Source organism: Monomorium pharaonis, chromosome 2 (assembly GCF_013373865.1).
Source record: "Monomorium pharaonis isolate MP-MQ-018 chromosome 2, ASM1337386v2, whole genome shotgun sequence".
Lineage (NCBI taxonomy): Eukaryota > Metazoa > Arthropoda > Insecta > Hymenoptera > Formicidae > Monomorium > Monomorium pharaonis.
Window position 1 is genome coordinate 23221578 of NC_050468.1, and position 20945 is coordinate 23242522.

The window sequence follows — 20945 nt, forward strand, 5'->3', positions numbered from 1 at the left end:
TTAATTTGTTAAAATTTTATTTCTTTAACCTTTAGACTGCTGGGGAAACCATTTTTGTGATTCTAAACAAAGTTCAAAACTTTGCAAACATGTATGTTATTTGTACGTATAAATAACTTTTTAAGGAAAAACATTATTCTAATGAATAAATGCCGACAGCATAAAAGTTAATTATACAGGTAGCTGAACACTTTTTTTGAAAATTAGATTTATTAGACTATATATTTTATCAAAATATAAGGACTGGCAAAGGAATAGAGAGAAAGGTGAAAGTAAAAAAAAATTTATGATATTATTTCAATATATTGAATTTTATTACAAAATTCTTTTATTTAGGCTACAACATGTAATATAATTGCGTTTGGTCTAGACCCTTATCAAAAGAAAAAGCTAAACTGCACCATGTTTACTATTGTCTTAACGAGCCACTTCGCTAATTTACGCCCCGAGGAAAAATACCTATAAGGACAAGGATGAGCATATGTCAATGCTCCCAAAATTTTCATACAAATTAGAAAACTGTGTTTATGTCTTATTTCATAATATATCGCTCAATTTTTTGACAGCTATAAATCGTATAGCAATATATAAATGAATATTGAACTATTCATTTATATATATGTATATAAATTTATATATATTATATTATATATGTATATTTGTATAATACAATATATTTATATATAAATTTATATGTAAATATTAGAGAATATTTTATTAAATGCATGCAATGCTGCGCACAAAAAGATTTAAAAAATGTATACAATATCTCTGATCTGAATGTAAATTTCAATATATATCCATACTTATAAAGTATTCTATACTATATCAGTGATCTTTAATGGTATCTTGCTTACTGACCAATATATCTAATCTGAACATACAAGGACCGATTTAGTGCATCAACGATCTCGATATATTTTTCAAAAATTCAAGAAATTTAATAGAAATATCGTTTTCTCAAGATTCTTAAATTTAATTATAATTTTCTTAAGTTCTTAAAGATACAAAGAAAGGCCGCTAATGCGTTAAATCGTTCAAATGTTCTTAAATGATCATAGTTCCTAATTCTGCACATACTGTAGGAGCTCGTTGTCGAGAAAAGAATCCCGCTAAATACAACTTCCGAAGTGAACCAAATACATATCTCTATGACTACTTTTTACGATTCACCGTTCATAATGCATTGCAATCATATAAGATGCAATATATAAGATCGCAGGATAATAGTTCCTGCCGATTGCACATTAAAGAAAACTAATCACTTTCATGACAGATGCTGATTCCTCGAGGCGCAGCCTAAGAACCGGCGGCCCCAAAGACATGCTGTGCCTAAAGAAGAAGACAATAGCGATTGTACATCGAACTGCGCACAATCGATATACATCGTAATAGGTGTAAAAATAATAAAATTAGTGGTAGTAAATCCCTCTATTACATTATACGGCATGTAGAGTTCGTGTACATGTCTGTGGGTGTTTTATACGTGTATATGTGTGTAACCGTTCGATTCGGTCGCAAAACGTTCAACGTAGTAAAGGAAACTCTCCCAAGCAAGCTAATCCTAAGATAATGTAATATCCTTTTCTTGTTTATTCATATAGCTTCTATTTATATTAGGTATGTATGTACGTGTGTAACTAAACAGATACATGATCTTTTCTTCTTCCGCACGCGGCCACTAACGGCCTTAACTTCAAAGAGCAGGAGGCTGTCATGATCATTCACAAGATATGAAAAACTAAAAAACTTAATCTTCGCAAAACGCGAAGGCAATCACCAGCCATCAGTGCAATTATATTTATCTAAACAAATTTATGTTTGTTTCGATTCACGCAGGTTGACTGGCCGATATTCACATTTCATATTTGGTGCTAATATGATTACTCGCATGATCGCAAAAATACGATCAAAATTATTCTGCAAATGAATTTTAACTATGTATATTATCTTTTGTTATAAAAAAATCTATGTTGACTAACATTAAAATTAGCATTGGTCAAATTAATTCAAAAAGGATATTTTATAATTATCGCTTTTTGTATAATTATATTTTCAAAATATCCTCAGACACTTATACTAGTCCGACTTCTCTACTCACATCTCACTCGATGAATATGGTTTTTACATTGGATGAAATCTAGACTCAGGTAGATCACATAATAACACTCAATATTAATGTAATAGAATAATGACAAATTGGAAATGCATAAAAACCTTCAGATAATGTCTAAACAAGACAATATCTTTCAAATTATCATTACATATAAACAATGTAACGTAATAAAATTTTCCCATGCATCGCCAATTACGCTAACTGCTGGTTTTGTTAAAATCCATTCTATTTATTCACATAGGATACATTTAAAGCAGCCTCCTGTTCTCCAATATAACTATATTTAATGGTTTCTCATAGAATTATCAAGTAAAATTTGTAAAATACAATATACTGCCTATCATAAATTCTTAATCTTCTTCTTTATAAATAATTATAGTAATAGTTTTCACACCATTTGTTAATTTATTATATTCAAATGTCATTCTTTTGAATTAAATTTAAATATTACATTTGTGCCCTTTCCGCACTAATCCATCTTTATAGTATTTTGCATAACTGCACGTGTGTTTATATATAATACATGTAATATATATAATCTAGAGGACTTACGGAATATTTACAATATGTACATGTTAATAACGATGTCGTTCAAAACCACTCGATAATTTTTATTCCTTTTTCATCATTATGAAAGATCAATTTTTTTATTTTCTTTCACAGGACACGCCACTCTTCGCAAAAAGAATGAGTTCCATTCTCATCTTTTAAAACTTTCTGGAAATAACTTCACTTGACTTTTCATTGGCGGATCATAATAAGGAATAATGATAAAAAATGGTCAGATCTTCCGCGTCTCGTTATCTCGCAGACGAAACGATCGCATTGTTTTCGCTACAATTAGAGTTTTTGCGATCGTCATTGTATACAAATCCAATTAAACTGAAAACTAATTACAGAAAAACTTACAACTCTTAAAAAATAGGCTCCGCCCTGTCACTATAATTTATCATTTCGCTCACTCTATACTTGGCCAACCTTAGATTTGCCTCCGACAGTGTAAGAAGTGCAAGGTATTGCAAGACAACTTTGCTTTAGAGGTCGAAGAGGAAGACTCGATAGCTTTATTTTCCATATGCATTAATGTCCTCAAAAATTTAGATTGTTCAAAGTACGACGCGTGCTCTACTCGCGTCTGTGTTACCCTCTGCTTTTTCCCTCTGCAGCAAAAGTTACGGTCTTACCTGAGCACACGATCCTTCTACCTAATGATTCAGGGTTGGCCAAGCTCTCACTCATGCTACGAATCGAGATCGTCCTCTCTCTGGCTACTGAAGTAGGATACCAGTCCGCCAAATTCGCCGGTGCCATGATCTTCATCATTCGGATGCGATTGCTGCGGCAGTGGCCCCTGAGGCGGTCCTTGAATCGGTTGGTTTTCTGCCGGCGAGGAGAAATGCTCCGAAGGATACGGCGAACTCTGATAGGCAGCTGCGTCATCCGCCGTGGACATTGGCGGAGGCGGCGGGTAGGCACCGTAGTGGTAGTTAGGAGGCGGAGGCGGATGATACGGTGAAAAATTACCAGGTGGTCGACTGGGGGGTGGTGAAGGCTGCTGCATGTTGTGATTTACAGGCGAGGCATTGGTAAACGGCGGCATCTGATGCCTAGGTCCCATAGGATTCTCGGCAAACCTAGCTATCGGCGGACCACCTCTAACATATGGTGGAGGTGGCGGTGGCGGCGTTGGACCACCTTTGGCCAATGGACTACCGGCCGATGGTGGAATCATTGCCGGTCCACCAGGCGTCAAGGGCGAACTGCGATCCCTATTACTAATGGAGATCGGTCCGCCGCCCGATGGAGACGGATCCATTGGATGGTGTGGTGTGTGATACATCTGCGGTCCGGGTACTCGCATACGCATTGGTGGTGTGCCCGATCTGACCGCAGCAAAATGCGGTGGCATGGACGATTGACCAGACTGCCTGTAAGGGGATGGGATTCTGGCGCGTGGTTGCATCTCGTATCCTGTTCGTGGACCGCCCATCATCTGTCCACTGGCATTAGGTCCGAAATACTTGTGACCCATCGCGGCCGCCGCCGCGGTAAATGACTGTGGAGTGCTTGACACCGGTTGGGACTGAAGCATTCTTGTGATGACGGAAGACTGTTGACCAGGTGGTAGCGATGGATAAACCGATTGTGAATTCGACGGCTGCGTTGACGGAGGACCCGGTGTCGGCACGGCACTCGCTGGTGGTGTGGAGGGCGCCGAGCCAGACGTGCTGCTACCTGGAGTAGGAAGAATGTTTGGTACATCGTTCTGTTTCATGTCCGAGTTCGAGTCGGTACCCATGCCGGCGATCAAACCGGCCTCGGCTGCGGCCTTAGCCGCCGCTTCCGCGGCTCTAGCCGCCTCCAGCGCAAGCGTTTTCTTGCCCTTACCGCGACCTCGTCGTTTTGGCTTCACTGGGGTGCCATCCGGATTATAAAGTTGTCCGTCCGGTCCAGTCATAAGAGGCATGTGACCTCCTTCGACGCTCCTGTCAGTTTCTGGAGTCATACCTGCAGATAAGGCGGTAGGATTCATATTATGTGACATGTTACTCATGCCGTCCCCACTAATGGTTGCTGCCGGCGCAATACCCAGATTTGGTGCGCCATCCCTGCGCATCTGTTCAGCGAGTATCTCAGCTTTACTACGGCGTCCACGCTTCTTCTTCTTAGGCGCCTCACCGTCCGTTCCTTCGGGTGCATTTGGATCCCTCTGTCTTTCCGCAGCCAATATCTCTAGGGCCTTCTGACGTGCTTTCTCTAACTTCTTGGCTTCCCGCTCTTCCTTTTTTTTCTTCTTCGCTATTTCGATTGCTGCGAGTTCCAGCTGTCGCCGTCCGTACTCTTCATCCATCATTTGCTCAAGCTGCTCATCGTCTAAATCAGCCAGCTCCCCTGCACCAAGACCGGTCAGCGAACCTTCAGGAACGTCTCCAGTAAAAGAACTCGCTACTGACATTGTTGTGCCCGTTAATCCAACGTTATCTGGAAAATTCTCATCCATTTTAGATGTTATGTCACCGATAGGATTGTCCATGACTGCGCCAATCATATCTCCGTCCATGTCATCTTTCAGCTTTGGCTTGCGTCCTCTGTTTTTGCTGCCCGGCTTCGGTCCAGGTTTTTTTCTTTGTTTCGGTAAGTCATCAGATAACGACTTACGCTTTCCTGCAGGGCTTTTGTCATAACGTGGCTTTTTCGCTTTCAATGACTTCTTTTTGAATTTTAGGGCATCTTTCTTAGGAATATAAACATCTCCTAAAACATTCAATAATCAGTATAAGTACACAATAATCGTTATTTATACATCTGCCTAATAAAAAGGTGACCATTAAAACTTTTATTTTAAAACCGGTAAATATAAAATGCCGATAAAGAGAGGGAGAAAAGCAAATAGTGAGACTCCTTCTACAACTGTATTTTGAACAAAAAATACTTTACCTCGATCTTTATGAAAAAAATATATACATATTCAACTGAGTGCCATGTATGCGTAAATTTAAGATTATACTAAAAACAAATAATACAAATTAAATATATCATGTAATGATCTATCTGTAATAACATGGATCTATAGAATTCGAAATCTGATTAAACACGCAACACCAGAGCAATTGTCTTCTATTGTCACTTTTTTAAAATAAAAATTTACAAATTACAAGAGAATGTATAAAAATGTGTATGCCATGTTTATTGCTAATCGCATTATTAAAAAAAATAATCAAAGAAACAACTCCAGAAAAAATAGAATTTAAATTTAAAAAAGTAAAATTCCAAAAATTTCCTTTAATAATACAATTACATAAAAATCCATTATTTTTAAAAATAAAAACTTAATTCTCTAAAGTTTTTAAACTTTCTCAGTTTTTGTTGGTAGTAAAAACTCTGAAATATGTAAGCTAGACAATTGCTCTGACAAACTTCTTTGATATAAAGATATCAATAATAAATAATAAATCAAATTTATTTAATGGTAAAAAATTTACTCGGAGTCAAAAGTAAAGTGTTTTATAATTAAAAATAAAAAATTTTAAAGATTTACTTCCCTTAATCTCCTGGATACGGTCATAATTTAGCATATATTTTTAAATTTTTTTATTTTAATAAAAGTTTTGAAGTTATACCAGTCACGTTTTTGTTCGACAGACTATATTTATATATTATAAAAAAATAATAAATTACAATCAATTATCTTACACTTTTACTATTTAAAAATGTTATATTACCTGAATCAGAATCTTTTTCTCCATCATCATTTATATCATCAGTCTCGTTCACCACAAACTCATCTTCGCTTTCGCCAGCCTTTCTCATCATCAATGCTTTTTTGAGTTCCTGTAAAATAATCCGGATTTAGATACACATGATAATTTCATTAAAATTAAAGTTACTCACTTCCTCACTATCCGATGCCATTTCCTCTCGATAATTGATCTTTCGTCCTCGAGTTCGCCTACCTAATATTTCCTCTTCTTCTTGTTTGTTTTCATCTGGAAGTCCGCCATAAATAATCTATAAAGAATAAAATTTAATAAAATCATTGTAATTGTTGATCTTTTAAATAAAACATTCATAGGCCGGTATGCCAGTAAACATTCATAATCGAATTTTATTTCAAGACAATTTAAAACAATGTCTTAAGACACTACTATAACTATCTGATTAATTGCATTAATAACATCTTAAAATAGTTTCAAATTTAAGAATTGATTAAAAATACTGGCTATAATCAGTTGTTAAATAAAGATGTAAAATACATACCTTTCGTCTAATAGTCTTTTTCGGTTTAGGCACAATGTCCTGAAAAAAGTAATATTCAATATTAAATCTTTTGTTTTAGCAACAATTAATTAAAAATTACTTACTTTTTTAATTTTCTGAATCGGCGCTACTGTTTCCGATGACTGCTGAATCTGTGGAATCGTAACATCTAAAGCTGTTACTGTTGTTACTGCTTCTTGTAATTCATCATCTTTTATTTCAACATTGCCTTCGCCTGGAGAAGTTTCAAAATTCTCCTGTTTATTAACATCTATCATCTCATTTAAAGTGGTATTAAATTCTTGCAAATTAGGTTCACATTGTTCTTCAACTTTCGGCTCATCATCTTCATCATTCTCACTCTGATTATCAGATTCAATTATACGTTTTCTCTTTTTCTTCTTTTTACCCTTGGTTTTGGGTATTGTCCTGACTCTAGATGTTGGTATTGTTCTGCTTCTGCAAAAATTTTAAAAATATTATATATATATATATGTGTTTTAATATATTATTTTTAATATTACACATTTCATACTTTTTCTTTTTCTGTCTCCATGAATTATCGCTGTCTTCGCTATCCGAATCTCCCCATGCAGATCGTGATTTCTTTCTCTTTGGTCGATCACTCTCGTCACTGTCATCGTTAACTAAAAAGAATATTTAATTAAATAACTTTATTTAAATAATTTAAATTGCTTTTTTAGTAATAATAAAAAGTACAGATATATAAAAACACAACAAATGAAGAATTTGTCTCAGTAGTCGAAATGGCTAAAGATCACCTTGGAAAGTCGGGAGATCCTAAATTCTATCCCTAGCTAAAAAAAATTTTTTTTTTTTCATAACAAAATTGTTTACAATAATTTTGGGGAGAAAAGGGAAACAGATGCTTGTTAACATTATTATCGTTAACATTATTATATATATTATGATATTAAATTGATAATCAATTTAATTCTATTCTCTTGTTCATCTTCATAACTATGTTTTAAAGACCGAAAAATCTATTCGGCGCACAGTTAAGTGAACTTGAAAAGATATGTAGAATCACATAAGTAAATATCAGCATAAAATACCTATGTTCGAATAAGACATATTTCTCATTAACTGTCATATTTTTAAATCATTTTAATAATAATAATTTTTTTTTATTAGACTAATATAAATAATTCTCAAGTAATTTGTGATATAAATAACAATATATATTTCAAAAATTTTGTATAATTAATTTTTAGAATCCTTTAAATAAAAAATAATAGTATATTAAATGCTAATCCATTTAACAGTTAAAAATCTTCAAATAAAAATTTAATAATTATTTTGTTTACTAAAATTATTATTTAAATTATTATTTATTAAAATTTATACAATATGTTTATATAAATATATTATTTATATAAAAAAACGTCAGGTTATATATAACATATGTTATATGCTTTTTGTACATATATTCAATTTGCAGATGGGCAATTTCAATCTCAACTTCTTCCCTTATATCTTAAGATATTGAGAAAATTTTGAAAAAAAATTAGATAATTATAACTTATTTCAAGAAGAATAAACTAATAAACATGATTATATAAAGATAATAAAAAGTAGAAGTTTTTCGTTCATTATCAAAACTTACTAAAATCTTCATCATAGGCTTTAGTCATACGCGCCCTAGTAGATCTTCTAACAGGACGCGAATCGCCCTTCCTGCCACGTCGTTTTACATCAAAACTACTATCATCGGACGATGTAATATGATCATCAAAGTCCTCCTCTTCTTCGGAGCTCGAACCCTTGAAATCTTCATCACTGTCCGGATCATCTTCACTGCTTATATCAAGACTATTCAATTTCCGATGTTTCTTACGTGATAGCAATTTTCTAGCAACTGTAGAAATTGTATTTTGTTCCTCTTCTATTTCATCAACCATCTCTTCATTTTCAACCTTATATTCCTCGTCACTTTCTTTTTCCGGTTTTGATTCTACATCGTCTTTGTCATCTTCTAATTGTGTCATTTTTAACGCTTCAGCCTACAAAACAAAATATAGCATATTATATCAAACAATACGTAGAGAAAGATCACAAGTACTGGCATATTACTTTGTTTTTGTAAATAATATATTCTTAAACAAAAACTAAAAGTAAAACTTTGAAAACAAACAAGACTAAATATTTTTTTTTTCGTTTATATGAATTATTTGGACAAAATATTTACAAGTTCGATTGTACAAATACCTTGCGTTAATTCGCAAGACGCAACCTGTAGCGTATTATGTAAAAATTAGATTCGTTATTGGTATCTTTTATAAAAACCATATATAAACTATATACTAATTTTTATTTCTCTAATTATTTAAAATCATGTTTTTACTTTACTGTATTAATATAATACAATGTTTAATTTCAGAGAAATAACGCCAGTTTAGGAAGTCAATATTGTGACTTTCCTATATTACATTTTATTCCTCTGTTCATATTTTATACTATTTACATATATTACCTGTGCCTCTTCCTTTTCTGCATTGACTATCGTTGCAATATCCTTGCCCCTTCCCTGATTGCCCGCACCTTGAACCGCTTCAACTTCATCCTGAATAGCAGCATTAATCATATCATCATAATCATTAAACTTGTAAGTGTTAGCGCACCGACGTTCTCGTAAATGGTAAACTGCCTCGCTTTCTTCACTACTTTCGCTACTGTCGGAACTGGAGCCCGACGAAGATGAATCTGAAGATTCTAGAGAAACACCGTGTACATTATAATGATGCACAATTACTATTCATTTTAACACAATGTCATATTTAAAAGAAAATAAATAGCCATATAAAATACAGAACATTCACCGTTGTCTGATTCTTGACTGGACGTTTGCGATCCTTTCGATCCGGGTTGTCCTTCGCCTTTATGAAGTACATTATCTAAACTTATGCCAACAAAAGCTAATCGCTTTTTCCGCAGTACTTCATTTTCGTATCTTTTCGTTGACTGATCCAATGTTTTTACAGTCTCCCGTAATTTAGTCATCAATAAATTCTTAAAAGAATTTTATAAATACATTTATACATATATTATAGTTATAAAACTATATGGAAAGTGTATATTTAACTATTCATAAAAAAACTTTATTCAAAGAAAGAGTAAACTTACATGCTCACATGGCGGACAAAACCAATCGCCTTCGGGTATAAGCATAAGAGCAGGCTTGAGGCAAGAGCAGTGCCAACCCTTATCGCAAGAGTCGCATAGAAGAATCCACTCGGGATGATCAGCCTTACCACATTTTTGACAAGCATATTCATCTTCGGCTTCCTCAACTTCGTTTTGGGCTAATGGAAGATCGATAGAATAGAATAATCAAATAAATTCATTAAATTCCTCTTTAATAAGGGACTTACCTTTCTGTGCTGTTCTAGCGCGTCTTAATGGCTCAGATTCTTGATCCTTCTCGAGATCGCTCTCCGGAGAAAATTCATGGTCACTTTTAAAAAGCAAGGATCCCTCGCTCTCCATATCTTCCTCTTCCTCTTCCTCGTCCTCATTTTCATTCTCCTCATCACTACTAGATCCGGATGAGCTCTGCCATGGATTTGCTTCGTTAAATTTGGCAAGCATCTTCTTTTTCTTCCTCTTTCGACGTTTTTTCTTGGACTTTTTCTCTTTTTCAATTTCCTTTATGATAACTTCCTCCTCGCTTTCCGGCTATGCAATACAAAAATTATTTATGTAAGTTGTGTATTTACAAGCTTTAATGTGTTTAACATAAAATAATGTTTCATTACGTACTTTTTGCTTTTTTCTCTTTTTCTTCTCCGATTCCTTTTTCTCTTCTATCTCACGCATAGTTTCCTCTTCGATTCTGCGCCTGTCCGCTTGCTCTTTTATCTTTAACTGCGCTATTCTTCTTGATTGTCTGACAGGCGTCTCATCCTGTGCTGATACTGGTGTGTCTGTCTCCAACGAGATGTCTCTGCCTATTTCTAAGCCCAATACCATTTTTCCTATAAAAAAATTATTCAATCAACAAGTTTTTTACTAATGTTATATGTCTCACAAGTGATCATTATGCGTATATACTTACGTTTTTTTCGTTTCTTCTGTGTTGTATTTAAAGCGTCGATAGGTGTTCCATCTTCAGGATGAGCAGCAGCCTGATCGCCCTGAAATTCCGTGTGCTTCGGTCGGGGACGTCCACCTCGAAAACCACGCCTTCGTCTACCCCTAGGACGACCTCTAATCTTTTTGTCAATCGATGTCGTTTTTATAATGTTTGGATCGTCGCTACCGTCTTTATTCGCATGCTCTGTTACGTTATCGGGACCACATTTCACAGCCTCGTCCTCGGAACTCATCGCTACCTCACGACTTTCCTCGATGGACTTTCGCAATTCCTTATCAGGCATACGTTTTGCACGTAACTTCATCCTTTTACCACCCATTTCTTCGTCTTCTTGCTTCGCTCCATCCTCGAAATTCGATTCAGTTTGAGTACTGTTTCGTCGCTTTCGCGAAACCTTTGACGTTTCCGTAGTGCTGTCTAATTTCCATCCTTCATAAACTACATCAGTCGCCGGCTTTACGCGAAAACTTATTTTAGAAGCGTCAGATACTTCCTCAGTGATATTTCTTAAAGCATCATCATCAGTACCCGCTAAGGGATCCGTTTCTTCCGGCGGTACATAGACACTTTCGTTGTCTATGCCCGTTGAATCGTCAGAAGTTTCAGGAAGTTCTTTCATCTCGATATCTGGGATTTCCGAAGGTTCTTTAATTTCTACAATTTCTAAATCAATCTTCTTCGTATCTTCCTCTATCGGCGCAACAGCCGCGGAATCATTTACCGTATCAAAATCGTTTTGAAACAATTGCGTTGTAGAGATCGTTGGTACTTTCGTTTTTTCCTCGATTTGCGGTTTTAATTCTTCGATCTCATTGGACGTATCTAAAGTTTTAGTGATCTGCATATCAGAGCTTGTTAAGTTTTCCAGTGTCTTATTATCGGTTTCCAAATATAGAGGTTTAGACTTTAACGGAGGAACATCCTCTATATCCGAGGCATCAATCAGCCTCTTACTAGCTTCTTTCTTGGTATCAGACTTTATACTATCAATTTCTGAAATAATCTCCTGAGCAGGAAATATCGTCGATTCATTACTCACATTTGAAGGCGCATTCTTATCAAAGTTTTCCGCAATCTTATTTACATTCATGTTTATACTAAAAGGCTCATTTTGATTGTTGCAACTGTCCAAATTATTAACATTATCCATCTTCTCGGATATCGCATTTGAATACAAGGCATCCGAGGATACACTTCCTTCTAAACTCGCGCTTTCAGTTTTCCACGATTTATCTGTATCTAATGCATTTTCCAGTTTTACTGGCATAACATCCGATTCTGTTTTAACAGGTGGTAAATCCACTTCTTCCGTAAATGGCTTAGTTAAACATTCCTCTTGCGACTTCACATCATATTTATTGTCTTCATTACCACAGGCAGCGAGATCTTCTTTGAATCTTTTGCACGGAATAGGCAGCTCTTCGGTAATAAGTTCATTTACATTTTTTAACTTTGCGATATTCTCGGTATCTAAAGCGATGTTCAATTTCTCGTTTATATTTTTTGCTTGATCCATCATTGTGTGGAATACATCGGTCACTTGATTGCTCGTAACATCAAATTCCGTGCTTTCTCGACTAAATGAAACCTTTGCGGTTTCATTCGCGTCGCTTTCACTAAAATCGCAAACATTTTCAGATGTTAAGCAATCCGCCTTTTCTGTTAATTCACTAACATCTCCAGTGTCTTGCGCTGGCTTTACGTTATCAATTGAATTATTGAGATATTCTTCATTTTTCTCGCTATAATCAGTCGTCATCTCGAAAGTCTTGTTCTGAAGAGATTCAGTTATCTCAGTCGTGACCGGAGTTACTGAAAGTTTCGTCACATCTGATGACATTTCTGACATTTTAGAATCGTCAGTAACAGAAGTGTCGCGAATATCAGTTTCTTCTTGAAGTTCACCCTTATTTAAAGGTATTGTTGGCTGATCTTCGGAATGATATTCAATGTTATTGCAAACAGATTTTATTTGCGTTTCATCGGCATACTCTTGTTCTTTAATTTTTACATCTTGCTCTATAGCTAGAGTCACATCTTGATTTAATATTTCATCAATTTTCGTTTCTGAAGATTCTAACTGTTGCTCGGCAGACGCTGGTTCCTGAGGTACATGAGAAACTAAATTTGTGCTGTCAATGTTCTCTTCTTCAACAAGTAATTTTTCGCACTGCTCTTCATTCACTTTTTGCTCTATTGAGGCAACAGCATCATCCTTAGAATCGCTTATCATCACATCAGGTTCAAAAACATCATTACTACCATTATCATTGGAATCACTATCATAATTCGCAACTAATGACTGTGTATTAACATTCGCTACCTTCACTTGTGATTCGTTAGAAATTTCATCTACAACATTTGTCTCCAATTTTTCACCAGTTACAATTGTTGTATCTCTCTCCGATTGTTCAACAGTAGCAGTCGTATCTATCTCTGATTGTTCAACAGTTGCAGTTGTATCTATCTCCGATTGTTGTTTTGCAGTTGCAGTCGTATCTGTCTCTGATTGTTCAGTAATTGCAGTTGTTGTATCTATTTCAGATTTTTCAGTAATTACAGTTGTTGTATCTACCTCTAATGATTCAGCAGTTGTAGTTGTATCTATCTCCGATTGTTGTTTAGCAGTTACAATTATGTCTGTCTCCGATTGTTCAATAATTATAGTTGTTGTATCTGTCTTCGATTTTTCTACATTTTCGACAACCTCTTTATTTCTATTAATTTTGCAGGCATTATCCGCAACTATCCCATCTTGTTTATCTGTATTAAAAGTTTCATTCTCAATTTTTACGATCGATTCTTCAAGATCATTATCAGATTTGCTGTCTGCATCAGTTTCAGATTTCTCTTTTTCTAAGATTTCAGCTTCTGTTACTGACAAATCAGTTTCAGACTGACAAGATTCGTGTTCAATATTTACTAAAGTTTCTTTTTCAAATTCTAATACTTCTTGCGTTATATTTTTTGGCGTTGTATCTTTTAATTGTTCGCCATTTGTTGCATTTGTTTCTTCAATTTCTTTAAACGATTCATTCGATTCAGACACACGATCATCTATAACCATTTCTTCATTCGAATCTTGGTCAATGCAAGAACTGGGATTTTCATAAGTATTATCGATAAACTCACTTGTAGACTGAACTAAGTTAGACGAACTCGTTTCTTTCACAGTTTCAACAATATCAGACTTGGACAGTTCGAAGATATTTGTTTCAGGCACCGTTGCAGGCGAAATATTGAATGTAGAAGGCTTATCAGTGTCAGACGAAGTATTTTCCACCTTTTCATCATCTATTCGCACAGGCTCACTCTCCTGAGATGAAGAGTCTTGTACAGAGGCATCGTCTGAACTGCTTATAGTAGGAACTACATCGTGTTTATCACTTTCTTGAACAGACTCCGAACTAGTCACTGTAGAATTTTCGGGAAGGTGTGTTTCGGAAACTATACCGAACACAGTATCGTTAACTTGCACATCGTTCAATCCTTTGTCTTTAATTTCTTCAGAATCACCCGATCCATCATCTTGGGTTCCCGCATCTGACAATGCATCAGTTCTTTCGCTATTTTTGTCGTAATTAACACATAACGAATCGGCATCAGAACCGGCTAGACCTTTCATCTTCTCCGTGTTGTCCGTGTCGGTCGAATGATCCTCTTGGCCATCAATTTCGGAGAAATTGTCATTCTTATCACTCTGCTTGTCGCAGTTTTCTCCGATAAAATCTAAATCGGTCTTCTCAAGCCTGTTTGTTTCCTGATAATTCACAGATTCTATTGCACTCGTAGAATCTAATAGCTCGTTCGAGTTGTTAACTTCCTCAAATTCCCTGAGATCGGCCAGCTCTGTTTGCGAATTTTGTGGCGATAAAGATGAATGCGCCGTTGTCTCGGATTCAATTCTACTTTTCTCTTCCTTAGAAACGTTTGTATTATCCGAATGATAGTCATCCTTATTTTTTAAATCATCGACTAATAATTTTTCATCTCTGTTCTCTTTATCATCCAGCAGTTGCGATGTAACATCATCCGATTCTTTAAAAGAATCTTCCAGAGTCTCTGTACTTACGAAATTTCCAGAATCAGTGGACTGATCGCATTGCGGTAGTTCAGCCATCCTACATTCTGCCGTTTGAACGTTGGATTCGTCGCTGTTCGAACTGATTTTAATTGTATTTTCTTCAATCATATTTACATCATTAACATTTTCATTTCCAGTAACCATCTCTGGTGCAGAGCTTATATGCAATTTTGAGCAGTCATCTTCTTCCTTATCAGCACAAACAAATTCTTCCACATTTAATTCTTTATTTGCCTCCGTTTCAACTTGTGCGAGAGTTGAATTAGCAACATTGCACTCAGACATACTGCTTGGATCTATCGAGCTGTTAGGAGCTAAAGTTTCGTCTTCCGTTGTATCCCATGTGTTACTTGGCGTTTCAACTTTTTCTATGTCTTTGCTATTATTTCCACATGAAACGTTGTCAGATTCTGAAGTAAACAGATCTGATTTCAACGAATTATTATTGGTTTGCGTCAAGTCAAAATCTTCCGTTTTTTCATACGAATAAACTGCGTCATCCGCTGATTTCGACGAAGATACGCATTCGTATTGCACAGTATCCGTTTTATCGTCAACAGATGTGGTCAGCCTTTGCTCCGTCTGAGATTCTAATTCATCGGATTTCGATGTGTACGAGATGCAATTGGGACCAAAAAAAAATCTCGGTGGAGATGCGGGCGCTGGTTTGCATTCGTTATTCGTTACTTCGGGGGTATTCGACTCATGTGAAACTGTGCTACTCGAATCGGATAAATTTTGTGCGCTGGTTGAAGCTGTCGTAGGTTCAGGATCTACATATGATTCGGGTTCCTGCGATGTGTCTGCCTGACATGATGATATCGACGAATCGCACTGCACGGGCTGCTCTTGAAGATCAGAGTCTTTTTCCTGTTTCATTGTACTTATGTTTTCCGAACTTACGTCGGACACTTGCAGTTTAACACTATCTTCGATGGTTTCACTACTTACTTTTACAAGGTCGTCTACCTTGACGCCTTGACTCACATCGGCGGAATTTTCGTATCCAGTTTTAGCTGATTCGGCATCAACACTCAACAATTTCTCTTCTACGTTATCACGCCCGTGATTATCTGTATTTTTCTTCAGTGATATGTCTCCTTCGTTTGATATGATACTACTGTCACATTCTCTCTTCTCCTCCGGTTTTCCCACGTCCCACCTGGATACCCTTTTGATAGGACCAGTTGTACTTTTAGGTATTATCTGGACGCCTAATGTGTGCTTGAACTTTGGCTTCTCTTGCATAGAATCTACTATTTGATAATTATCGTTTATGCTAACATTAGACTGCGGATAGTTTCTATTTAATTTTACAGGGGTTTTGTTTGACAGTATCGAACCCGTAGATACCTCGTCCTCGGTTAAAACCTTATTCTGCGATAATGCCGTGGTAGCTGAGTCAGGTTCGGTTTTTGATTCGTTGCTTTCTTTATTGTCAGTGGGCGCGTCGTCGCCGGGATTACCCGTCTCGCATTCCGCGCCGGAACCCTCGCCATAGAAAAAAACCGTTGGTTCCTCTATAGTCTCTCCGACAATGGGATTCACTGCATCGCAATCGCTGCCAGATCCCTCGCCCTGAACCATCATTATAGGTTCCTCGATGGCCTCACTTACCTCGTCTCTCCAGTTGCCGCTCATCATCGGTCTTTTATCCATGGATCCTCTGATTGGCATTACATCTGTTCTTATCCTCTTCAGCATATCTTGCTGCATGTCGTCGTCCTCTAGGGGGCGTTTCAGAGGTGTGCTATTCATCCTCAGCGCCGTGATCTTGCTAGGATCGGAAAGTATCGCATAGCTTGGCAATCTGTGATCATCCTTGGCAGGTAATCTAGCTGTATTATGATACGGCGTCTCATACGCGCTGAATGGCATTTGTCTCTTGCTCAGATCAGCTACCATCACATGATTACGTAACATTACGTTGCGCGCGTCATATGGCAGATTCGACACTTCCGGTTTGTTCGCCTTTTTCGTGCTCAGATCCATTTCTCGGTGCTGGAAATCTTGCGTCCTGTAGCCAGGAGAAGGTAAGTCCATTGTTTTTCCCAATTTTCGACTAGAGAGATCAATTCCAGAGAAATCTACCGGTCTGTTTTGTTCGTTTGCGTTTTCCCAGCCACGCGGTGACGTTGATAAGTCTATGCCTCGGTGACTTCTGTGCGTCAATTTTTCGGATTGATTTCTCGCGCAAAAGTCTTGCGGCAGTCTGTCATCCTCTCCATTCACCATATTTCCCAACATACTACTAGACCTTGCTAGAGATTCAGCTATCTTTTCTAGCGACTTCGGCCCGCTTGGCTTCTCCAATTTTTCTGTTTGTATCCTTACCAGATTTGCAGCCAACTGATCGATTGGTTTAACGGAGAGTTTGCTGTGCCCCATAGCAACAGAATCTGTAGGCGAGAAAGCTAAATTGTTCTTGCTAGGTTTCTCGTGAGACTTTACGATAGGCTCTATCGTCTCGTCGGAAACACCGTGTTTCTTCACCGCATTTAAGGGTGCGATAACGGATGTTGGACTTACTAATTTTTCTTCCGGCGATTGTTTCAATTCTGTAATATTTACCAGTTTTAGTGGAGATAAAGTAATAACAGGTGTTTCGATAGATTTTAATGATGCCGATTCCTCAACTTCGGCTTTCGTACCGATCTGTTTATGAATTATCGAGGGTTTGCTTTCTAATATCGATAAAGCGGACGTTTCGTCAGTAGCCTCTCTGTGGCTCGCATCTACCGATGTTACGTCCACTTTTGTATTTAATGCTTTTAAATTAGTCGTTGATAATGAAGATGAATTATTTAAACTTCTTGATTCTACGCTCGGAATTTGCGGCACCTCTTGAGAATCGTCTTCCTCCGTAATTTGCTTGGAACTTTCATCATTCGTCACATCTTCCTCTTCTGCGTCAATGTCTTCATCTTCATCTTCAGCATCTTCTTCCTCTTTATCAACTTCATTAACGTTATCGTTCTGAACTTGATCTTGCTCCTGTTCTCGTTCATCCTCAAACTCACCTCTACCGTTTGGCAATTGCTTCATCTCGTCGACGTTCTCTTGCACAGTTTCGTCCTCCAAGCTTGGAGATGTTGTTACTTGTCCGGTATCGATTATAGGTTTCTCAGAAATTTCTAAGCTGTTACTGTCTTCATTAATTGGTATAGCTCCAATTTCGCCATTTGACAGGATATTTATGAGATTAACAACACCTTCCCGATCCCTATTATAAATAACACAATATGCACTATTGACATAGGTGTCGAGAATAATAATAAATGATAACGCAAATAATAATTTATCAAATTATTTGACCTAATATATAAGAACAAGACTTACTTAGCTACTAATTCCCAATTCTCTTCGTCTAAATCTTCCCTATAAACTCTTATGTTGCACTCTTCGTCCAGTTGACACCAGTATGCTAATCCACTTTTGTCCCTCCCTAAAGGTTCCACACGCAATTCGGCAGCTGCCAATTTGTTCACTTCGTTCTTAAACTTTTGATTTAAGTCAAATTGTGTTTCCAATAATACCTAAAATATAAAAAAGTATTTGATATAAGATAAATCGATACCTATACTTGGATCTGGATGGCCAAAAAAAGAAATACAATCATACTTTAAGTAAACGCAGTTTAACAGCAATGCGAGCTTTCTTGTAACCAAAGCGTTCAAGTTCCCATCCATCCTGATTCGAATACGTGTGGCAAAATTTGACTAGCGCCCTTTCCCACTTTTCTGGTGACACAGTTTTACGCGTTTTCCGCAACAACTTGATGTGCAGATCTATTAATTCTTGCGACACTAGAAAAAAAGTACAAATTTATCAAAAAAAAAAAAAAAAAATACAGATGATCTATACAAGCCGTCCCGAGTCGCGCGTGCGCGTGTATATGTATGTGTATTGTGTCCGAATGGACGCAATAAATTTTAAATTAAAAAAAATCGATTTATTATAAACTTAAATAATTTATCTAGAAAAAAATATTTATTTAAATGTCCAATATGTAATTAAGGGCCGATTGTTCCAACTTCTTGATAAACTTACTTACCGGTAAGCATGTGTATATCTTCATTTTTTTCTAAATAAAGACAGACACATATTTACCTAAAAGATAAGTTTACCAATTGGAACAATCGGTCCTAAAATGATACCTACACCATGATACTGGGAAAACATCCACACAAAATACATTTATTCAAATTCAAATTAGACTGTGTGTATTATGAAGGGAAAAACGACTCGAATCTACAGCTTAAATCCTGAATGAAAACGCAAATTGTGCGATTGAGAGACAAACACTCGCTTTGTTTACGCATTCTACATTACGGAGACGATCGATCGGCGAAGCGTCTGAGGGACGGATCAATCATTGACATTTCCGAGAAATCGGAGCAGCGTAGCGCGTCGCGTTGTAAACTTGTAATCACGTGTAACCGACAGGTCTGACAAGGAAGGTGGCAGCACGCGGCGGAACAACAACAACGTGAAACTCCCTCCCTTCCCCTCCCCGTATCTCACGCGGCTGTATCTGTCAATAGCAACGCCTCGCGGAGAGAGAGAAAGAGAGAGAGAGAGAGAGAGAGAGAGAGAGAGAGAGAGAGAGAACGTGTTATTAGGCCGCTCAGGTCGGCGCGAAATCGCGCGGAACGCGCGAGGGACTCGAGGGAGGACCGCACACAGAGGGGAAAGGGGGGGAGGGGGACGGCCCGTAGTTACCTATACCGATATCTCGCGCCAAGCCACCGCTCGCACACACCAAAACAAAAAGTGGCGGCGACGACGACGGCGGAGGCGATGGTGGTGATGGTGGTGGTGGCGGCGGTGACGGCCGCCCGTCTCGCTCTGACCGCCGTTCTTGCTCCGGTTGTGTCGAAGGAAGCGAGAGAGCGACTGCCTTCTTCGCCGGAACAAATCAACGAATGAACGAAAGAAAGAAAGAAAGAAAGAACGAACGAACGAACGAATGAACGAAGGAGGCTCGCAGTCGAAGCGGAGACGTACGAAGGAAACTAATAGTACGCGCTTAGACGACTGGCCTCTCGCGGGGGCGGGTCGCTGTCGCGTTCCCTCTCGCTTTCTCCCGCGCATCTCCTCGCACGCTCCATCTCTCTCTCTCTCTCTCTCTCTCTCCCTCGCCGCTGTCTCGCGCGTATATACAACACGGCCATGTCTCTCTCTCTCTCTCTCTCTCTCTCTCTCTCTCTCTCTCTCTCTCTCTCTCTCTCTCTCTCTCTCTCTCTCTCTCTCTCTCTCTCTCTCTCTCCCTCTCTTTTTCTGTCCCTCCCTTCCTCTCGCGCGCGTGAGAGCACGTACACACAACCACAGACAGAGAGAAAGAGAGAGAGGAGAGAGAGAGAGAGAGAGAGAGAAAAAGAGAGAAAGAGAGAAAGAGAGATAGAGATAGATTAGAAACTGATGCGGAGACACCCACCTTCCTGCGTGTTCTCGAGCATCTCCTGGAGCCGAGCGATGTCCGGATAGACGATGCCGCAGGACTTGCCGAAACAGCTGAGGAACGAGCAGATCACCGCGAAATTTGGGTCACTCGCGCAAGAGGCTTCGTTATCGGACGCCATTTTTCCGACCGCTTCTCGCCGTTGGGCCCCGTCGCAGCCGCCGCCACCGCCACCGCCACCGCCGCCGCCGCCGCCGCCGCCGCCGCCGCCGCCGCCGCCGCCGTCGTCGCCGCCGCCGCCGCCGTCGTTGCGACCGTCGTCGCCACCGCCGTCGGAGCAGGCGACACGCACTATCACGTTAAACGACGGCCCGACGGCACGCCGCGTATCCCATTCTCCCCACGGCGCGGGCGGCCGCCGATTCACCAGTAAACCAATAACACACAGTCAACACTACACTAGTCACAGCGA

General features: G+C 38.1%; 1 protein-coding gene across 3 annotated transcripts; it reads right to left on the reverse strand.

Moving 5' to 3' along the window:
- Positions 1–287: 287 nt before the first annotated feature.
- LOC105836017 lies at positions 288–20707 on the reverse strand. Of its 3 annotated transcripts, none has more exons than XM_012679763.3 (17): positions 20510–20707; positions 18694–18878; positions 18412–18608; positions 10950–18295; positions 10655–10869; positions 10267–10570; positions 10019–10197; positions 9715–9904; positions 9369–9607; positions 8502–8898; positions 7410–7521; positions 6979–7333; positions 6875–6913; positions 6509–6625; positions 6340–6448; positions 4706–5371; positions 288–4624 (listed from the first exon to the last, which is right to left on the reverse strand). In XM_012679763.3, the coding sequence occupies exons 1-17, from the start codon at positions 20652–20654 to the stop codon at positions 3357–3359; spliced, it is 12063 nt and encodes a 4020-aa protein (XP_012535217.1). In that variant the 5' UTR covers positions 20655–20707; the 3' UTR covers positions 288–3356. The 3 variants fall into 3 exon arrangements, with proteins under 3 accessions (XP_012535217.1, XP_012535218.1, XP_012535216.1); XM_012679764.3 differs by having other exon boundaries at positions 288–4351; positions 4505–5371; positions 20510–20706; XM_012679762.3 differs by having other exon boundaries at positions 288–5371.
- Between the last annotated feature and the right edge of the window lie 238 nt (positions 20708–20945).

Bases quoted from the DNA above. Each gene is read 5' to 3' on its own strand.
- LOC105836017 (XM_012679762.3), bottom strand. From the start codon at position 20,654: ATGGCGTCCGATAACGAAGCCTCTTGCGCGAGTGACCCAAATTTCGCG. The intron at 18,879-20,509 runs GTGGGTGTCTCC...CTTTTTTTCTAG, and splicing joins GCTCGAGAACACGCAGGAAG to TGTCGCAAGAATTAATAGAT. The intron at 5,372-6,339 runs GTAATATAACAT...TGAATGTTTTAG, and splicing joins AGAAAAAGATTCTGATTCAG to GAGATGTTTATATTCCTAAG.